Raw genomic sequence first — 20,708 nt, 5'->3', positions numbered from 1 at the left:
TTTTGCTTTGATTACTGCTTTGCACACTCTTGGCATTCTCTTGATGAGCTTCAAGAGGTAGTCACTGGGAAATGGTCTTCCAACAGTCTTGAAGGAGTTCCCAGAGATGCTTAGCACTTGTTGTTCCTTTTGCCTTCACGCTGCAGTCCAGTCCACCACAAACCATCTCGATTGGGTTCAGGTCTGGTGACTGTGGAGGCCAGGTCATCTGGTGTGGCATCCCATCACTCTCCTTCTTAGTCAAATAGCCCTTACACAGCCTGGAGGTGTGTTTGGGGTCATTGTCAGGTTGAAAAATGATAAACTAAACACAAACCGGATGGAATAGCACGCCGCTGCAAGATGCTGTGGTAGCCATGCTGGTTCAGTATGCCTTCAATTTTGAATAAATCCCCAACAGTGTCACCAGCAAAGCACCCTCACACCATCACACCTCCTGCTCCATGCTTCACGGTGGGAACCAGGCATGTAGAGTCCATCCGTTCACCTTTTCTGCATCCCACAAAAACAATCTATTGGTCTAATGTCTTGTGTTCTTTAGCCCAAACAAGTCTCTTCTGCTTGTTGCCTGTCCTTAGCAGTGGTTTCCTAGCAGCTATTTTACCATGAAGGCCTGCTGCACAAAGTCTCCTCTTAACAGTTGTTCTAGAGATGTGTTTACTGCTAGAAGTCTGTGTGTAATTGACCTGGTCTCTAATCTGAGCTGCTGTTAATCTGCGATTTCTGAAGCTGGTGACTCAGATAAACTTATCCTCCGCAGCAGAGGTGACTCTTGGTATTCCCCTCCTGGAGCGGTCCTCATGTGAGCCTGTTTCTTTGTAGCATTTGATTGTTTTTGCCACTGCACTTGGGGACACTTTCAAAGTTTTCTCAATTTTTCGGACTGACTGACCTTCGATTCTTAAAGTAATGATGGCCACTCGTTTTTCTTTACTCAGAATTTGTATTATGGCAAGAAAAAAAAACAAACAGCTAACAGTCTATTCAGTAGGAATATCAGCTGTGTATCCACCAGACTTCTGCACAACACAACTGATGATCCCAACCCCATTTATAAAGGCAAGAAATCCCACTTATTAAACCTGACAGGGCACACCTGTGAACTGAAAATCATTTCGGGTGACTACCTCTTGGAGCTCATCAAGAGAATGCCAAGAATGTGCAAAGCAGTAATCAAAGCAAAAGGTGGCTACCTTGAAGAACCTAGAATTTAAGACATATTTTCAGTTATTTCACACTTTTTTGTTAAGTATTTCATTCCACACGTGTTAATTCATAGTTTTGATGCCTTCAATGTGAATCTACAATTTTCAGAGTCATGAAAATAAAGAAAACTCTGAATGAGAAGGTGTGTCCAAACCTTTGGTCTGTACTGTTTACGTGTTCTACGTGTGCTGACCCTGTGCTATACGTGTGACATCCAGATAGCACAGTGACAGCATGAGTTGTTAGTTACCCGTATGTCTGTCTGTCATTGCTGTTACTTCCGGGTCCGTGGTGAGTGCAGTGAATGTGCATGAAGGGTGGGCCCGGAAGCAACAGCAGAGGCAGAAATAGCAACGCTGGAGACAGTAAAAAAAAAAATAAAAAAAAAAAATATGATATATATTAATATATATATTATATACACACATACATATATAGTGTGTGGACTGTGTGACACCCATGCCATGTTGCCGGAGAAAAGAGGACATGTCGCCATGTCGAGTACATGGACACGCAGAAAAACGGTCTGTGTGACACAGACATGTGCGCAAACCCATTGAATTGAATGGGTCTACGTGTGTGTGTGTGTGTGTGTGTGTGTGTGTGTGTGTGTCTACACGCGTGAAAACGGACATCACACATACTGGAAACACGGGTTTCCACGGGGAAAGAGGCCTTAGAGGCACATGTCGGCTGATCAGATCAGTCAACATGTGCAGAGAAATACGCGGGCTCGCCACGCAAGCCAACATCAAAAGGCAGGGGCACAACCTGAGCAGGTTTTTGCTGTGATGATGTGTGAAGACAGCAGAAGATACATTGCTAAAAGCGGTGTCGACCTGTCACTTATTAAGCTGTGTGCCATTTACTTAGGGCAAGTTCATACAGTGCGTTTTTCGGGTGCATTTTTGCACAGAAAACTGCATGAATTTGCTTCCCCAGCAAAGTCTATAAGTTTTCATTTTTGCTGTCTGCACACAGCGTTTTTTTTAGCTGCGTTTTTGTGGGCACAAAAACGCAGCACGTCAATTATTTTTGCGTTTTTCACTGCGTTTTCCACCCATTGAGTTCAATGAGATGTTCAAAAACGCAATGAAAGCCGCAAATTGCAAATATAGCTGCGTTTTAATGACTAAAAACGCAGCTATAAACGCAAGGGGTGGGTAGTAAAGTGACATGTACAGGAAGAGGATTCCTTCTGTCAGTAAACATAGAAGCTTGAATCCTCCCGATACCGCCATCGCTCCTTCCATTTCCCGCCCGGTGCCATGTCCGCTCCCGTGCAGGAGGTGGAAGCGGCTGCTAAATCAAAAGTAACCAGTAGAAAAATCTCATACTCACCTGTCTGCAGACTCCTGGTGCCATGCTCCCTGCTCCTCTTCCCAGTACCGCCACCCCAGCTCTGGCTGTGTGCCGGCTCCCAGGCACGTACGATAGCTGCAGGACCTGGCGGTGATCACCCGCTGCGGTCACCTGACGCATCAGCTGATCGTAAGTCTCGCGGTGACTGATTCCCCGGTGCTTGCAGTCAATTAATGACAGCTTGGGGTGATCTCCGGAGTTCAGGTGAGAGCACGGAGATTAGCCCGGGATGTCTGCAGCTGTCATGTACTGAATCGCAAGTGCCGGGGAATCAATCACTCGGCGCGCGCTGTAAAGTCCAGGCTGCATGCCGGAGCTCAGGTGAGAGCTCCGGAGTGCAGTGCAGGTATCTGAATTCAGGCCTGGCATTACTGGAGTTTCCTCCGGTAGCCAGTCCGACGCTGCACAGACGTGTGTAGTTTTTTTTTTTTTGTTTCTTTTGTACTGATGTATCAGCTGATTGTATAAAAGCCGTTTATACAATCAGCTGCTGTGTCATGTGATTCAGGCCCTTGAACCTGACATCATCTGATCGCTTTGCCTTCCAACAAAACCGATCAGATGATATTGGATTCGGATTGGACGGCGCAGGACCCTTGACCCAGGATTACTGCGGAAGGGGGGGGGGGGTGTCTTTATTTCAATAAAGATGGAGTCACTAATTGTGTTGTGTTTTATTTCTAATAGAAAAATATTTTTCTGTGTTGTGTTTTTTTTTTTTTCTCTACTAGAAATTCATGGTGGCCATGTCCAATATTGGCGTGACACCATGAATTTCGGGCTTAGGGCCAGCTGATAATATACAGCTAGCCCTAACCCCATTATTACCCAGCGAGCCACCCGGCATCAGGGCAACTGGAAGAGTTGGATACAGCGCCAGAAGATGGCGCTTCTATGAAAGCGCCATTTTCTGGGGTGGCTGCGGACTGCAATTCGCAGCGGGGGTGCCCAGAAAGCTTGGGTACCCTGCATTGCGGATTCCAATCCCCAGCTGCCTAGTTGTACCTGGCTGGACACAAAAATTGGGCGAAGCCCACGTCATTTTTTTTTTTTTTTTTTTTAATTATTTCATGAAATTCATGAAAAAAAAAAAAAAAAAAAAAAAAAAAAAAAAAAAAAGGGCTTACCTATGTTTTTGGTTCCCAGCCGGGTACAAATAGGCAGCTGGGGGTTGGGGGCAGCCTGTACCTGCCTGCTGTACCCGGCTAGCATACAAAAATATGGCGAAGCCCACGTCATTTTTTTGGGGGGGCAAAGAAATCCTGCATACAGTCATGGAAGGAGGATGCTGAGCCTTGTAGTTCGGCAGCTGCTGTCTGCTCTCCTGCATACACTATTGGAAGGAGTATGCTGCTGAGCCTTGTAAGGTCTGCTCCCCTGACTCTCCCTCCAGCATACAGTCCTGGATGGAGCATGCTGAGCCTTGTAGGTCTGCTCCCCTGACTCTCCCTCCAGCATACAGTCCTGGAAGGAGGATGCTGAGCCTTGTAGTTCGGCAGCTGCTGTCTGCTCTCCTGCATACACTATTGGATGGAGTATGCTGAGCCTTGTAGTTCTGCTCCCCCTGCCTCTCCCTTCAGCATACAGTCCTGGATGGAGCATGCTGAGCCTTGTAGTTCTGCAGCTGTCTGCTCTCTTGCATACACTAGTGGAGAATGAAGAACATATTGAAGAAGGAAATGACATCAGACCTTTTTTCTTTTTTTTTTTTCAACAATCTTTAATGGCAATGTTCTTTGATAAAAAAAAAAAAATGCATAAAAACGCAGTGAGCAAAAAGGCAGCAAAAACGCACCAAAACGCGGTAAATACGCATGCGTTTTTGCCGCGGGTGCGTTTGTGCGTTTTTTTGCGTAAAAAAAAACAAAAACTCAGCGTCAAAAAAACGCAGTGTGTGAACTTAGCTTTACAATGATTCTTTTATCACCAGTTGATTATCACTGCCCTGATCATGGGGCTTGGGAGATGTTGTCCAACCATGCCCCCACCTCTGATAAGCAGCTCACTGTCAATATACAATTTACATAGAAATAACTGATTGTCACTTTTCCTACATTAGGCTACTCTCAGATGAGGTTGCAAGAAACTGGGTGACAGATTCCGTTTAAAGGCCAAAACTGGCTGTGCCACCAAGGGGGTAATATATGACTAATTTTCTCAATGGAGATACGCCGTTGCCAGAGGTGTTGGGCTGCTGTTTACAACTACTGAATGTATTTGGCTGTGTTTTTTTTTTTTTTTTTTTTTTTTAAAAGAAGAAGGGGGAAGAAGTCTTTCAGTACCTTATGGCATCACCAGGCCACAATGACCCCCAGCTGCTGCTCAGTAATGTCATCTGAGACGCTTCTTCGGGTTGGTTCCTACAGGCAACTCCTCGCTGAAACCATGTTCGCATGTAATGTACAAGGAAAGGCAACAGCTGGATGACCTCCTGCTTGAGACAGGAGGTTTCTTCAGCAAGCCAGGCCCCAAGTAACCTGACTGATGCCAGTATAAAAGGATCCTCGATTTTCTCCCAACCCACCTGAAAGACAAGGCAATAGTCAAAATCAGCTGAAAGCAGATGTGAACGAAGCGGTACCATATAAAACACTGTACACGACCAACTTTACATATCGCTAGCGGTGTAAGGTCCCCTTCACACTACGTATGACGCCGCTTTCATACTTACCGGAGATGCACATATAGGCAGATCCATTGAAATCAATATGAGTATGTGCACACATCAGTGAGTTCTCATGGACCGTGTGGCGCACACTCGTGTCCGTGTGTTCAGCATGGAGACAAGTCCATTTTTCTCTGGCAGCACTGATGTCAAACAGACTACACAGTGGTGTGATGTGTGACATGTACCGAAGAAAACACGTGTCTGAAATACGATTTTCTATACTCTCCCTGTCTCTAGCACTGTTGTCTTCAGCCCTGCTGTCCCTTGCTTCCAGGCTGGCCAATTCTGCTCATGAATATTCACTACAAAAAAACAAAGACAGTTTGCACTCTGATAATGCTAAAGTATGGAAACCATGAATGTGTGAACATGGACCTGCATTACTGCTAAGGAGAAATTAAGAAAAATTAGATATTTAGCATATTCAAATGCTAAATATTTATATATAAATATTTAGCATTTGAATATGCTAAATATCTAATTTTTCTTAATTTCTCCTTAGCAGTAATGCAGGTCCATGTTCACACATTCATGGTTTCCATACTTTAGCATTATCAGAGTGCAAATTGTCTTTTTTGTATTTTAGGTCATGTTCAGTTATGCACCTGTTCACACCTCAGTTTGGTGAGTGCAGTCAGTCTTTTTGTCTACATGAATATTCACTGTCCCGCAGACCCAGAGCAGCAGCGCTGGAGACATCCGCACCGGGAACAGGGGAGTAAAAAGTTCATGCTCCCCGTGTGCTATTACGGATAACACAAGTGCGATAAAAAAAAAAAACGGCACACGGAGGGCCATATGTACCTTCAACACAGTGTGGAAAACATGTGAGAAAGAGGCCTAAGACTAAGGACAGATATCCGGCTTTTCTCCCGTTTGTCGGATCCGGCGCGCTCCCGTACACTGTACAGTACAGTGGCTGCGCTGCAACCTCCTGGTCACATGCTCCGGTCATATGACAGCACAGTGTACGGGAGCGCGCCGCATCCGACAACCGGATGTGTGTCCTTAGCCTAAGATGGACTTTACACTCCTTCTATCAGATATGGCACATCCATGCTTGCATTACTCTTGCCTTATTAGATACAGCATCACATGCAGTATATACCAAACAATAGTGCATACCTTCTGTAAGTAGTACATGACAGCGGCACAGGCTTCCTGCATCACTTGAAGGAGCTGCAGTTTCTGCAATTCTCTTAGCACTGGATAGCCCTCCTCTCTGGTACATTCCTGAATGCCCATCTCAACCAGGGCATAGCAGGCTGTGGCAGTAGCTTGTCTTGAATCCAGAGGCGTAGGGTCTTCCAGTGCCATTCTTACCTCCACACATGCCAAGTTCACCAACAGAGAAAAGAATTTTGCCTTTTCATCTCTGCCATCAATCTTGATCCAATACGATCCATACAGATTGGAGAGGCATGCTGCGAGCTTAAGAGCTGGGTCTCGCTGGGAAATGCTCAGCTTACTACTCAGGATCACAAGTAAACCTTTAGATAGGTGTTGTAGGCAGTTTTCTCCCCAGGATGTCTGTAATAAGAGCGATGACGGAGGCAGGAACACAGGGAGGATTTCAGCTAAGTGGAATTTGTGGCTGCCACTTTCATTGTCAAAGTCCTCACTAAGTTTAACCAGTAAGCACTGGAGTTCACTAGGGTTCTTCTTCCAGCACTTGTCTGGCCGAGAGGTGAGAAGTGACGTCAGTATCCTAAGGGCATGCGTCCAGCCATGATTCTGCTTCACACAAGCCTCACACAAGGACGATAGACTTCCTCCAGAAAGTAATTTGTTTGCCCCCTCAGCTGAGGCAAGGATGCCAACAAGACATTGGTAGGCATCTTCTACCATAGAGGTCAAGTCTTTGTTATCTTTCTGGCAAGAGATATTCAGCGTTTCATTCAGAATTGGAATTTTATTGATAACTTGTGGATGTGAAGCCAAAGATGGGTCTGTACAAAAGCAAGCCAAAAGGGTTAACCCAAGGCTCCGAAACAAGTATTCAGGGCACCCATCAGGTGTAGTCTTTGTAAAGAGAAGGCGATTGGGGAAAGAGAAGCCAACGGCATCAAAAATCCTATGCCGAGTGCCATCGTCCAGCTCTTGAGCGCGTGCACATTTTGTGACCTGAGAAAAGCAATGAAAAGAATAGTATTACCACTGGGGAAAAACAACAGTGGTACGTTATAGAACATTCAGGCCATGCTCAGATGTGGGGGAGTTGTTACCGCACTACAGTTCATATGATGAAGGGATATAAATCATGACTGGCACACTGCATAAGACAGATAGAAATATTCCTGCACCTGAACGCAGCATTACGACCTCTAGATATCTGATCGTTATTACACGAGATCCTGAATGGGAAAACGTATATGCATCATTTCATGACCGATCAAGTGATTAAAGGCAATCTGAGAGCAGCATGATGTAGAGGCAGAGAGCCTGAATCCAAGGGTGTGTCACTTGCTCAGCAACTTATTGTGGTATCAATACAATCAGTGTTTTATCAGCAGGAGATTATCACTGCAGGACAGAGTGTTTTGTGCAAGGCAGTCCAACTAATCTGTGAAACTGTGGCCTCACCACAGGTGAAAACAGCCCATTAAGTCAGTGGCAGAACTGATCTGTTTCTGATGAGACCTAGCAGCTATACTACACCAGATAGAGACCCATCCGATCACGTGATGTCAAGACTTCTATTTAGGCCTAAGCCACATGGTATGAAAATCTGTGCGAGTAGAGTTAAAAAAAAAAAAATAAAAAAAATATATATATATATTCGCATTCCACTTTGACTAATTAGCCTATGTGTCCGCACACATGAGCTATTAGTTTCTCAGACCTATTCAGACCACGAAAACAATCGTAGCATGCTGCGAATGTAATGCAAGACTCTTTCTCTCGCACCCATTCAAGTGTATTGGGCGAGAAAGAGAAAAAAATGTATATATATATATATATATATCTATATCTATATCTATATCTATATCTAATAAATAAAAGGTGTGTGTGTGTGTGTGTGTGTGTGTGTGTGTGTGTGTGTGTGTGTGTGTGTGTGTGTCCGGGATTGGCATCTGCACTGTCGCAGCTACAGCCACAAAAGTTTGCACACTCGCACGTCTGGACCCCGAGAGCGTCATAGGCTATGTTTTGAGGGGAAAGTTTATCCCCGCGCTTTAAAGTTATTTCGCCAAAAAACCTGCCTAAATTAAAGCAAATGGAGCTGGGAGCCACAGTGCAGCCAGAACTTCAGAAGAATGCGCAGCCACGCCCTTATATGGAATGTTGGAGTGTCACAATGCAGACCGGGAAAGAGACAGACCGGGAAAGAGACAGACCGGGAAAGAGACAGACCGGGAAAGAGACAGACCGGGAAAGAGACAGACCGGGAAAGAGACAGACCGGGAAAGAGACAGACCGGGAAAGAGACAGACCGGGAAAGAGACAGACCGGGAAAGAGACAGACCGGGAAAGAGACAGACCGGGAAAGAGACAGACCGGGAAAGAGACAGACCGGGAAAGAGACAGACCGGGAAAGAGACAGACCGGGAAAGAGACAGACCGGGAAAGAGACAGACCGGGAAAGAGACAGACCGGGAAAGAGACAGACCGGGAAAGAGACAGACCGGGAAAGAGACAGACCGGGAAAGAGACAGAGACAGTCAGACGGAGACAGACAGTCAGACGGAGACAGAGACAGTCAGAGACACAGGGAAAGAGAGACAGACAAAGAGATAGAAAGAGAAACAGAGAGATATATACAGAGGGGGAGACAGACAGAGAATGGGAGAGAAAGAGAGACAGTTACTATCCCGGGCGTTAATACATTCTACCCCGGGAATATTAATACAGTCTATTTTGTTAACAACAGTTAATATATTATCAACAGTTATATATATATATTTGCACTGCACTGGCATTACACCGGTGTGCCATGAGTGCAGGGCGAGACAGGCAATAGCCGGCTACGGAGGAGAGAGGAAGCTAAATCCCTCCCTCCTCTCCTCAGCGCTGGCCTGTCCCCCGCAGCTGAGGTCTGCTCGCATGGTCGGACCTCAGTCGCAGGGACACTCGCGTGGACCCTCGGCTCTGCTGTACTGCCGGAGTGAGCAGAGTGTCATGAGAGGGGATCGCAGTAATCCCCGTGTGGCCCCAGCCTTAGTGCAGGATTGTCAAACTCAAGGCCCGCGGGTCAAATTCAGCTTGCTATATTTTATGTGGCCCTCGATTTTAAGATACAGAAGGAGTTAAGTTTGGAACTAGCACAGCCCCAGCCACAGGTGGTGATTGCTCAGATTAATCTCATAGTGGAGTTCAACAAAACAACGTAATTTCCCTGAAGACTGCTAAGGCCTAAGACACATAGCATGAAAATCGGAGTGAGTGTAATGCGTTAAAACATCGCATTCCACTCGGACTAATATTAACCTTTGTGCAAGCTCCCATGAGTGATTATTTTCTCAGCACTAATCGGACCGAGAAAATAGTCGTAGCATGCTGCGGGTGTAATGAGCTGAGGAAAATCTCACAGATCTGCTCTGCCTCATTGACCAACATTGGGCCGAATGCAATGCGATTTTTATTCTCCTCACCTTACACTGGTCTATTTCATACGCCAGTCTGAGAGTATCCTAATAAAATTGTCCTGTGGACAGATTCTCCTATCTGAGCTGTGGATCTATAGTGACCATGGGCCTCTTGGTCGCATCACTAATTAGTGCTCTCCTTGTTGAGATGTCCGTTTTGGTGGATGGCCATGTCTCAGGAGCTTTGCCATTCTCCGATTATTTTTGGATTATGGATTGAACAGTGCTTTGTGAAATGTTCATTGCTGGGGCTATATTTACATAACCTAGTCCTGCTTTACTCTTCTCCACAACGTTATCCCTGGCCTATCTGATCTGTTCCTTGGTTCTCATGATGCTGTTTGATCCCAAATGTTCTCAAATTACTGAGGCCTTCACAGGACAGCTGTAGGTATACTGAAAATATTACGCACACACGTGAACATAATTTCCTAGGTAGGTGACTTCCAGGGGTAATTGGTCACTCAGGGTTTAATTTAGCAATATTAGACTACAGGGGGCCGAATACAAATGTATGTCACAATTTTCAGATATTTTTAACAATACTTACAAAACCATACATCATTTGTTTTACACTTCACAAATTCCTGCTAAGTGTTGGTATATCATAGAAGATCCCAATACATTTAAGTTTGTGGGTGCAACGTGAAAGGTTTACGGGGCATGAATACTCTTTCAAGGCACTGTACATGTATAGTGTGGACGGAAGGAACAGCAGTCCTGAGACCACTATCAGAAGTGTACAACCACTTTTAGAGTCTGTGCACATATTGCCGTTTTAGCAGTTAGCACGTCAATTTTTTGGCACAATGTTTGCTGCAAATACTTAGCGTGTGGACATATCCTTAGCCTGCATTCACAAATCCATGCATCACAATCGAAGTATGGACAGCAATGCATGGACCGGCCGGGAGTCTCTCTATCGGAACCCATCCGCTTCATATAGGTTTGGGTCAGAAGACCAGTGGCCAGCCTGTGCATCACTCACCGCGACACTGTGTGAACACAGCCATAGGTGGACTTACAATTGCATCTCAAATTAGATCATCAAAAGTTTAAATATTTCAGTAATTCAATGCAAAAAGGGAAACACATATATAGAGTCATTACAAACAGAGGGATCTATTTCAAGTGTTTATTATTTCTGCTCATGTTGATGACTCTATATAATATACATGTTTCCCTTTTGTATTGAATTACTGAAATGAACTTTGAGGATATTCTAATTTATTGAGATGCACTTGTATTTATACAGGGGCGATTTACCAGACATCACCAAGGCCTTATAATCTACTGCAGCTCGGCAGTTCGTAATCTGGATTACCTATGTTCGATAACATGCCTATTTTAAATCATATTTTTTGGAAAAGTAATAGCCAAGAGGATCACTGACCTGAATAATTTGACTAATGGATGAAATGCCATCCCTTCAGTGGGTATCATAAGAGTGGCGGCACTAAAACAGATATGTAGTCATCATTTCACCAAGACTTGACACCACTGTGCACCAAGGCTATGATTACACAGCCATTGAAGACATGGATATGGAATTTTTGGTGCCTCTTCCTCCAGATAATAATATTTATTCACTTTTATAGCACCATTAATCCCACAGCATTTTACAGACACTGTGAACCCTGATGGGGACAGTGTTGCCAATCTAGGGTCCCTATCTGTATGTCTTTATAGAGTGTGGGAGGAAACTGGAGTACCCGGAGGAAACCCACGCAAACACGGGGAGAACATACAAACTCCTTGCAGACGTTGTCCTTGTGGGATTTGACAGAATAACATTAAGGAGTCTCATTAGATGTGTTGGTACTCTTCCTTACCAGAAGCAATGCCGCAAACTGCTCACTATCATTCTTTGCTGCTCTTAGAACTTCCAAGCAACGTTCCAGGGCAGAATTCTGGGTGCTGCCCTCTGCGGGGGGCTGGGGGGCTGCGGACATTACTGCTTGTACCTGAAAGAGAAGAAGTGCCTCATATTAACCACAGGCAAATCACAAGCAAACTAGAGCCTAAGCTTTTCCCTACAAGAGCTGAGATATGGGGAGGTCGGCACGTGAATGCCAGAACCTTAGTTTCAGACGATACCTCGCTCAATATTCCAGGTACAACCATCATGTCATGTTAGAAAGGAGCATCAAGAAATATTTTACATCCAGGGTCTGTGTGTGCCGAGGGGAAAAGCTGAAGTGACGCCATGAAGACCCCAATAGTGAGTGTGAGGTGGGGGAATTCAGAAGCTTTTCTCCATGTTACCACCCCCCAGATCACCGATAACAGGATATGTGCTCCTATGGTTTGCTTGGGTCCAATTTTAACCCAATAACATTTTATGATTTTTTATTTTCTTTTTAAAAAATGTACAATGTAATGCTTAAAAAGGTGGCCACGAGTGTAAATTGCCGAGTCGCACCATCACAATGCCAGAACGTTGTATATAACCATTTTATCGTTCAGGCTTTATATATCGGAGTGTGAAAACTGGCAAAAAACTTCACCTAGAATCTACCAGAATAGAGGAGACTACACTAAGGCGGGCGTCACACGGTACGATTTATCGATCGTACCCGCCCCCGTCGTTTGTGCGTCACGGACAATTAGTTGCCCTTGGCGCACAAAGTCGTTAACCCCCCGTCACACGTACTTACCTCCCGGACGACATCGATGTGGGCGGCGAACATCCACTTCCTGAAGGGGGAGGGACGTTCGGCGTCACAGCGACGTCACACAGCGGCCGGCCAATAGAAGCGGAGGGGTGGAGATGAGTGGGACGTAAACATCCCGCCCACCTCCTTCCTTCCGCATAGCCGGCGGCTGCAGGTAAGCTGTGTTCATCGTTCCCGGGGTGTCACACGGAGCGATGTTTGCTGCCCCGGGAACAATGAACAACCGGAGCACAGAAGGAGGACCGACTTTTTGAAAATGAGCGACGTGTCAACGAGCAACGATAAGGTGAGTATTTTTGCTCGTTGACAGTCGCTCGTAGCTGTCACACGGTACGATATGTCTAATGATGCCAGATGTGCGTCACTAACGTCGTGACCCCGACGACATATCGCCCGATATATCGTACCGTGTGACGCCGGCATTACAGTAACCTTCAGTTTCATTTTTCAGAAATCATTGGCATACATAAAAATAAGAATATTTCTGATATAGGATTAGAGATACCCATTTCTGTCTCCTTCAGGGACTGATGAATAATTCTCAATTCACAGGTAAAATGTGCTTGCAATGAGTACAGACTTTCCCATTACTAAGATAGGAGATGGCAGTTGGTGCTTTTAAAATTCTACGGAAAAGAGTAACTTTCTGTTGCGCTTCCAGCAGAATGACTGCCTCCAGCAACTCCCCTAATACATAGTATTTATAAAGTCACCTCCTCTCTCAGGATAATACAGATGTTATCCGTGAAATGTGAATGACTGATCAACCCTCAGGGAGAAAGCAGCAGATTTGTCTGATATCAAACGTTGTAACATGTCTTATTTTGGGCTAATGTGGGCACCACCATACAGCGAGCCAGCCAACGTGGGGGGGGGTCACCATGCAGCGAGCCAGCCAACGCGGGGAGGGGGCACCATACAGCGAGCCAGCCAACACGGGGGGGGGGCACCATACAGCGAGCCAGCCAACACGGGGGGGTCACCATACAGCGAGCCAGCCAACGCGGGGGGGGGGGGCACCATACAGCGAGCCAGCCAACGCGCGGGGGGGGGGCACCATACAGCGAGCCAGCCAACGCGCGGGGGGGGGGGGGGCACCATACAGCGAGCCAGCCAACGCGCGGGGGGGGGGGGGGGGGGCACCATACAGCGAGCCAGCCAACGCGCGGGGGGGGGGGGGGGGCACCATACAGCGAGCCAGCCAACGCGCGGGGGGGGGGGGGGGGCACCATACAGCGAGCCAGCCAACGCGCGGGGGGGGCACCATACAGCGAGCCAGCCAACGCGCGGGGGGGGGGGGGGCACCATACAGCGAGCCAGCCAACGCGCGGGGGGGGGGGGGGCACCATACAGCGAGCCAGCCAACGCGCGGGGGGGGGGGGGGCACCATACAGCGAGCCAGCCAACGCGCGGGGGGGGGGGCACCATACAGCGAGCCAGCCAACGCGCGGGGGGGGGGGGGGCACCATACAGCGAGCCAGCCAACGCGCGGGGGGGGGGGGGGGCACCATACAGCGAGCCAGCCAACGCGCGGGGGGCACCATACAGCGAGCCAGCCAACGCGGGGGGGGGGGGGGCACCATACAGCGAGCCAGCCAACGCGGGGGGGGGGGGAGCACCATACAGCGAGCCAGCCAACGCGGGGGGGCACCATACAGCGAGCCAGCCAACGCGGGGGGGGGGGGCACCATACAGCGAGCCAGCCAACGCGGGGGGGGGGGGCACCATACAGCGAGCCAGCCAACGCGGGGGGGGGGGGCACCATACAGCGAGCCAGCCAACGCACAGGGGGGGGGGGGGCGCCATACAGTGAGCCAGCCAACGCAGGGGGGGGGAGGGGGGGGCACCATACAGCGAGCCAGCCAACACGGGGGGGGGGTTGTTGAGCACCATATAGCGAGCCAGCCAACGCAGGGGGGGGCACCATATAGCGAGCCACCTAATGTGGGGAGCCATTCTGTGTTAAGGGAGCAGTGAGGACAACACTGTATATTGGAGCTGTATATGGGAGACTCAGAGGACGATTACTGTAGATGGAGGGACGCAGGGGACATAAATGTTAAGTGGGCACTTAAGGAGTATTTTTGTTGTAGGGAATTCCAGGGACTGTGACTCAAAAGGGGCACTTACATTTAATATGAGTATTAATATTTCCTAGGGCAATGTTCCCATATACAGGGCACACAGGAGGCATATTACTTTATACAGGACACAGGGGGGCCATTACTATGTGGGGCAGTAAGAGGAGCCCTATCATTGTAGCACACAGCAGGGGCAGTAATAGGGACACATACAGCAGTACCAGCTCAGTATCTGGGTATCAGGAGGATGAGGAGCTTGTGCAGGAAGAGATGGGGTCGGTGCTGGAAATGTGAGACGTCAGAGGCGTCTTGTCAGTCTGGGGAAGATAGAAAAGACGGGAAAAGTGACCGACTCCATCAGAAAGAGCGTGTGCTGTGCGCCATAAGCCCCTGTGCATATCCCCTTGTACCAGGCCGCGCCGCTGACCTCCCGCCACTAGCACTGTATGGCTATGACGGATGCAGGACGCGGTACCGGCGCGGTCACACGTTACCTCCGGCTCCACCACATGTCATCCGGGCTCCTTTCAGCACACAACTTCCGCTTTATGGCTCCTCCAATGGCAGCGGCAGGCAGAGTCCCGGGCGGCTGCCATGGTAACTGACGCCATGCTGGGCAGTGAGAGGAGGAAGCCCTGGCATCGGCCATAGCCGCCACTTCCGGGAGGAGGAGGAGGGGCGGGGCTGGCTGAGGGGGAGGGGCTCGGGCTGCTCGGCAGGCAGCGCTCCATGTCCTGTGGGTACGGGCACTGCACGGGTACGTATGGCACTTGTCCTGTGGCTCCCCTGCAGCTGTTGTGTCAGTAATGGCAGGAGACGTCCTCTGCTCTGGCACCTGTGGATGGCATGGCTGTGCCGGTGTAGTTTGTTGTTGGTAGGATGGTGGGGTAGCTGCTTTCTCATCGGCTGGTGCATGTCTTGCTGGGCACATGCCATGGTGTATATATTCTACTAGCGGCTGATAGAAAACCTGTGCCCACCTTCATAAACTGGCCCTATTCTGGGTGGGTTAACTCCTAATGTGACCAATGGTTGGCTGAGGGTACACGAGCCGTGCAGAAGATGGCCAGTCCTGCAGATCAGGGGAACATCAGGTGTGGGCACAGGAGGAAACCAGCGGTGCCAAGAGATGGGGCATGTTACTACACCCCATAAATGGCACGTCTAACCACATTCTCCAAAGGTGACATTGGGCTATGGCCCTGATGGCCAGTAATGATAGTATAGGGGCACCTGCTGCCATAAGCCCACCCACCACCTATCTGGGGATGGGGCACATTTAGGGTCTGTGCCCCTTTATTACAGTCAGGAGTCCACACTGCACCAATAGAGGGGAGCTTCTTATTAATAGTAATGGCTGACACAGTTTTCAAGACCCGATTTCTATCAACATAGTTACCTCAGAAGCAGTACCATTCTTCTGCAGGTTGTTTCTTGGGGTGCGGTACATACATGTGACATAAGAGGTGCCTTCTGTCTTTCCACAGCTCACATTCTCTGGGGATGCAGTAATAAGATATTGCTCCAGAACAGAGGTCCAGCTGGAAGCCCCTCTCTGCCGGCCATCAGCGGGGTAGTAATGGTGCCCCTGCCCGTCCGAGAAGGTGCCGTGGAGCAGCTGACATGATTCAGGTGAGAAGATAGAACTGCTGCCATGTCTTGGGCTGGCTCAGCTGACTCCCTGTGCTGGGAATGCACTATGTGGACTGGACACGGCTCTCCTAGCCCAAACTGATAGCCATGTATGAGTCAGGAGTCCTGTGGTCAGGTCAGAGACTATACTATGTGGACTGCACTGTGTGGACTGGCTGGGGCTCTCCTAGACAAGTCTGGTAGCCATGTATGAGGCTGCTGAATGAGTCAGGAGTCCTGTGGTGAGCTCAGGGACTGCACTGTGTGGACTGGCCGGGGTGGTCCTAGCCCAGACTGGTAGCCATGTATTAGGCTGCTGAATGAGTCAGGAGTCCTGTGGTCAGTTCAGGGACTGCACTGTGTGGACTGGCTGGGGCTCTTCTAGCCCAGACTGGTAGCCATGTATGAGGCTGCTGAATGAGTCAGGTGTGCTGTGGTCAGTTCAGGGACTGCACTGTGTGGACTGGCTGGGGCTCTTCTAGCCCAGACTGGTAGCCATGTATTAGGCTGCTGAATGAGTCAGGAGTCCTGTGGTCAGTTCAGGGACTGCACTGTGTGGACTGGCTGGGGCTCTTCTAGCCCAGACTGGTAGCCATGTATTAGGCTGCTGAATGAGTCAGGAGTCCTGTGGTGAGCTCAGGGACTGCACTGTGTGGACTGCACTGTGTGGACTGCACTGTGTGGACTGCACTGTGTGGACTGCACTGTGTGGACTGGCTGGGGCTCTCCTAGACAAGTCTGGTAGCCATGTATGAGGCTGCTGAATGAGTCAGGTGTGCTGTGGTCAGTTCAGGGACTGTACTTTGTGGACTGGTTGGGGTACTCTTAGGGGTACTTTGCACACTACGACATCGCAGCTGCGATGTCGGTGGGGTCAAATCGAAAGTGACGCACATCCGGCGTCGCTCTCGATATCGTACTGTGTAAAGCGTTTTTGATACGATTAACGAGCGCAAAAGCATCGTAATCGTATCATCGGTGTAGTGTCCGACATTTTCATAATTGCACGGCAGCGACAGGTACGATGTTGTTCCTCGTTCCCCTGCGGCAGCACACATCGCTGTGTGTGAAGCCGCAGGAGCGAGGAACATCTCCTAACCTGCGTTACTGCGGCTCACGCCGGCTATGTGGCAGGACGGAGGTGGGCGGGATGTTTACGTCCCACTCATCTCCACCCCTCCGCTTCTATTGGCCGCCTGCCGTGTGACGCCGCACGACCCGCCCCCTTAGGAAGGAGGCAGGTCGTCGGCCAGAGCGACATCGCAGGGCAGGTGAGTGCATGTGAAGCTGCCGTAGCGATAATGTTCGCTACGGCAGCGATCACAAGATACCGCATGTGCGACGGGGGCGGGGACTATCGCGCTCTGCACCGCAAGCATCGGCATTGTCATAGTGTGCAAAGTATGCCTTAGGCTGCTTTCACACATCAGTTTTTTGCCATCAGGCACAATCCAGCAAAAACCTGAAAAAAAACGGATCCGGCGTCTGTTGCCGCCGGATCTGTTTTTTCCCCCCATAGACTTCTATTAGCACTGTATTGTGCCGGATGGCCTTGCGTTCCATCCGTCTTTAGCCGGATCCGGCAAAATTTGCTTATCCGGCGGCTGGATGTAACGCTGAGGGGATCGTTTTTTGTCTCCAGCGAAAAACTATATCGTGCCGGATCCGGCGCCGTAGGGCGTTTTTTATAATGAAACCCTATGGATCCGGAGTAATGCGGCACAAAAACGGATACGGCCACCGGATCCGTTTTTTTGAACTGAGCATGCTCATTATCACAACGGATCGGTCAAAAAATTGAAGGAACTGATGGAAAAATCTTATGCAATTGATCCATTTTTTCGCCTGATCCGTCGCATCAGTTTTTTCGCCGGATAGTGACTGATGGCAAAAAACTGATGTGTGAAACCAGCCTTAGCCCAGACTGGCAGCCATGTGTAAGGCTGCTGAATGCGTCACGTGTGCTGTGGTCAGATCAGGGACTGTACTGTGTGGACTGGCCGGGGTGGTCCTAGCCCAGACTGGCAGCCATGTGTAAAGCCTGCTTTACACGGTACGACCGATTGTGCGATTTCACAATCGATCGTACCCGCCCCCGTCCTTTTTACGTCACGGGCAAATCGCTGCCCGTGTCGCACAAAGTTAGTAACCCCCGTCACACATACTTACCTCTCGTGCGACCTCGCTGTGGGCGGCGAACGTCCACTTCCTGGAGTGGGAGGGACGTTCGGCGTCACAGCGACGTCACACGGCCGCCGGCCAATAGAAGCGGAGGGGCGGAGATGAGCGGGACGTAAACATCCCGCCCACCTCCTTCCTTCCACATAGAGCCGGCGGCGGCCGCGGGAGGCAGGTGAGCTGCTCATCGTTCCCGTGGTGTCACACGGAGCGGCGTGTGCTACCACGGAAATGATGGTCAACTAAATTAAACGATATTATGGAACCTAGCGAGCAGTACCCGACTCACGATTTGTGAGCGATACTGCGTCGCTAGGAGGTGTCACACAGGCCGGCATCACCAGCGATGCCGGATGTGTGTCATAAAATCCGTGACCCCGACGATCTATTGCACGATAGATTGTCTGGTGTAAAGCAGCCTTTAGGCTGCTGAATGAGTCAGGTGTGCTGTGGTCAGTTCAGGGACTGCACTGTGTGGACTGGCCGGGGTGGTCCTAGCCCAGACTGGCAGCCATGTGTAAGGCTGCTGAATGAGTCAGGAGTGCTGTGGTCAGTTCAGGGACTGCACTGTGTGGACTGGCCGGGGTGGTCCTAGCCCAGACTGGCAGCCATGTGTAAGGCTGCTGAATGAGTCAGGAGTGCTGTGGTCAGTTCAGGGACTGCACTGTGTGGACTGGCCGGGGTGGTCCTAGCCCAGACTGGCAGCCATGTGTAAGGCTGCTGAATGAGTCAGGAGTGCTGTGGTCAGTTCAGGGACTGCACTGTGTGGACTGGCCGGGGTGGTCCTAGCCCAGACTGGCAGCCATGTACGAGGCTGCTGAATGAGTCAGGAGTGCTGTGGTCAGTTCAGGGACTGCACTGTGTGGACTGGCCGGGGTGGTCCTAGCCCAGACTGGCAGCCATGTACGAGGCTGCTGAATGAGTCAGGAGTGCTGTGGTCAGTTCAGGGACTGCACTGTGTGGACTGGCCGGGGTGGTCCTAGCCCACACTGGTAGCCATGTATGAGGCTGCTGAATGAGTCAGGAGTGCTGTGGTCAGTTCAGGGACTGCACTGTGTGGACTGGCCAGGGTGGTCCTAGCCCAGACTGGCAGCCATGTACGAGGCTGCTGAATGAGTCAGGAGTGCTGTGGTCAGTTCAGGGACTGCACTGTGTGGACTGGCCGGGGTGGTCCTAGCCCAGACTGGCAGCCATGTGTAAGGCTGCTGAATGAGTCAGGAGTGCTGTGGTCAGTTCAGGGACTGCACTGTGTGGACTGGCCGGGGTGGTCCTAGCCCAGACTGGCAGCCATGTGTAAGGCTGCTGAATGAGTCAGGAGTGCTGTGGTCAGTTCAGGGACTGCACTGTGTGGACTGGCCGGGGTGGTCCTAGCCCAGACTGGCAGCCATGTGTAAGGCTGCTGAATGAGTCAGGAGTGCTGTGGTCAGTTCAGGGACTGCACTGTGTGGACTGGCCGGGGTGGTCCTAGCCCAGACTGGCAGCCATGTATGAGGCTGCTGAATTAGTCAGGAGTGCTGTGGTCAGTTCAGGGACTGCACTGTGTGGACTGGCCGGGGTGGTCCTAGCCCAGACTGGTAGCCATGTGTAAGGCTGCTGAATGAGTCAGGTGTGCTGTGGTCAGTTCAGGGACTGCACTGTGTGGACTGGCCGGGGTGGTCCTAGCCCAGACTGGTAGCCATGTACGAGGCTGCTGAATGAGTCAGGAGTGCTGTGGTCAGTTCAGGGACTGCACTGTGTGGACTGGCCGGGGTGGTCCTAGCCCAGACTGGCAGCCATGTATGAGGCTGCTGAATGAGTCAGGAGTGCTGTGGTCAGTTCAGGGACTGCACTGTGTGGACTGGCCGGGGTGGTCCTAGCCCACACTGGTAGCCATGTATGAGGCTGCTGAATGAGTCAGGAGTGCTGTGGTCAGTTCAGGGACTGCACTGTGTGGACTGGCCAGGGTGGTCCTAGCCCAGACTGGCAGCCATGTACGAGGCTGCTGAATGAGTCAGGAGTGCTGTGGTCAGTTCAGGGACTGCACTGTGTGGACTGGCCGGGGTGGTCCTAGCCCAGACTGGCAGCCATGTGTAAGGCTGCTGAATGAGTCAGGAGTGCTGTGGTCAGTTCAGGGACTGCACTGTGTGGACTGGCCGGGGTGGTCCTAGCCCAGACTGGCAGCCATGTGTAAGGCTGCTGAATGAGTCAGGAGTGCTGTGGTCAGTTCAGGGACTGCACTGTGTGGACTGGCCGGGGTGGTCCTAGCCCAGACTGGCAGCCATGTGTAAGGCTGCTGAATGAGTCAGGAGTGCTGTGGTCAGTTCAGGGACTGCACTGTGTG

The 20,708-nt window shown here is 50.1% G+C and overlaps 2 protein-coding genes across 5 annotated transcripts in view; one reads left to right on the top strand and one right to left on the bottom strand.

Annotated features, from left to right (window-relative positions):
• The window catches only part of NCDN (neurochondrin), a 35,472-nt gene extending 20,229 nt beyond the window's left edge, over positions 1–15,243 (bottom strand). The window contains exons 1-5 of one of the 3 annotated variants that reach the window (XM_075336024.1): positions 15,073–15,243; positions 14,792–14,895; positions 11,655–11,786; positions 6,362–7,360; positions 4,851–5,092 (exon numbers count right to left, since the gene is read on the bottom strand). In XM_075336024.1, the coding sequence (XP_075192139.1) occupies positions 4,851–5,092; positions 6,362–7,360; positions 11,655–11,774 (1,361 nt within the window). In that variant the 5' untranslated portion in view covers positions 11,775–11,786; positions 14,792–14,895; positions 15,073–15,243. The other 2 variants (XM_075336023.1, XM_075336022.1) reach the window with 2 other exon arrangements.
• Positions 15,244–15,258: 15 nt separating this feature from the next.
• KIAA0319L (KIAA0319 like) overlaps positions 15,259–20,708 on the top strand; it is a 164,664-nt gene continuing 159,214 nt past the window's right edge. Inside the window, exons 1-2 of one of the 2 annotated variants that reach the window (XM_075336020.1) lie at positions 15,259–15,335; positions 16,066–16,210. The gene's annotated coding sequence lies outside the window, so the exon portion shown is untranslated. Of the gene's footprint in view, positions 15,336–15,429; positions 15,453–16,065; positions 16,211–20,708 lie in introns of those variants that run through there. The other variant, XM_075336021.1, reaches the window with a different exon arrangement.

The sequence above is a fragment of the Anomaloglossus baeobatrachus genome, chromosome 2 (assembly GCF_048569485.1).
Source record: "Anomaloglossus baeobatrachus isolate aAnoBae1 chromosome 2, aAnoBae1.hap1, whole genome shotgun sequence".
Lineage (NCBI taxonomy): Eukaryota > Metazoa > Chordata > Amphibia > Anura > Aromobatidae > Anomaloglossus > Anomaloglossus baeobatrachus.
Note: the sequence above shows the minus strand (reverse complement) of the source record. Positions and strands in the feature narration are given on the sequence as shown.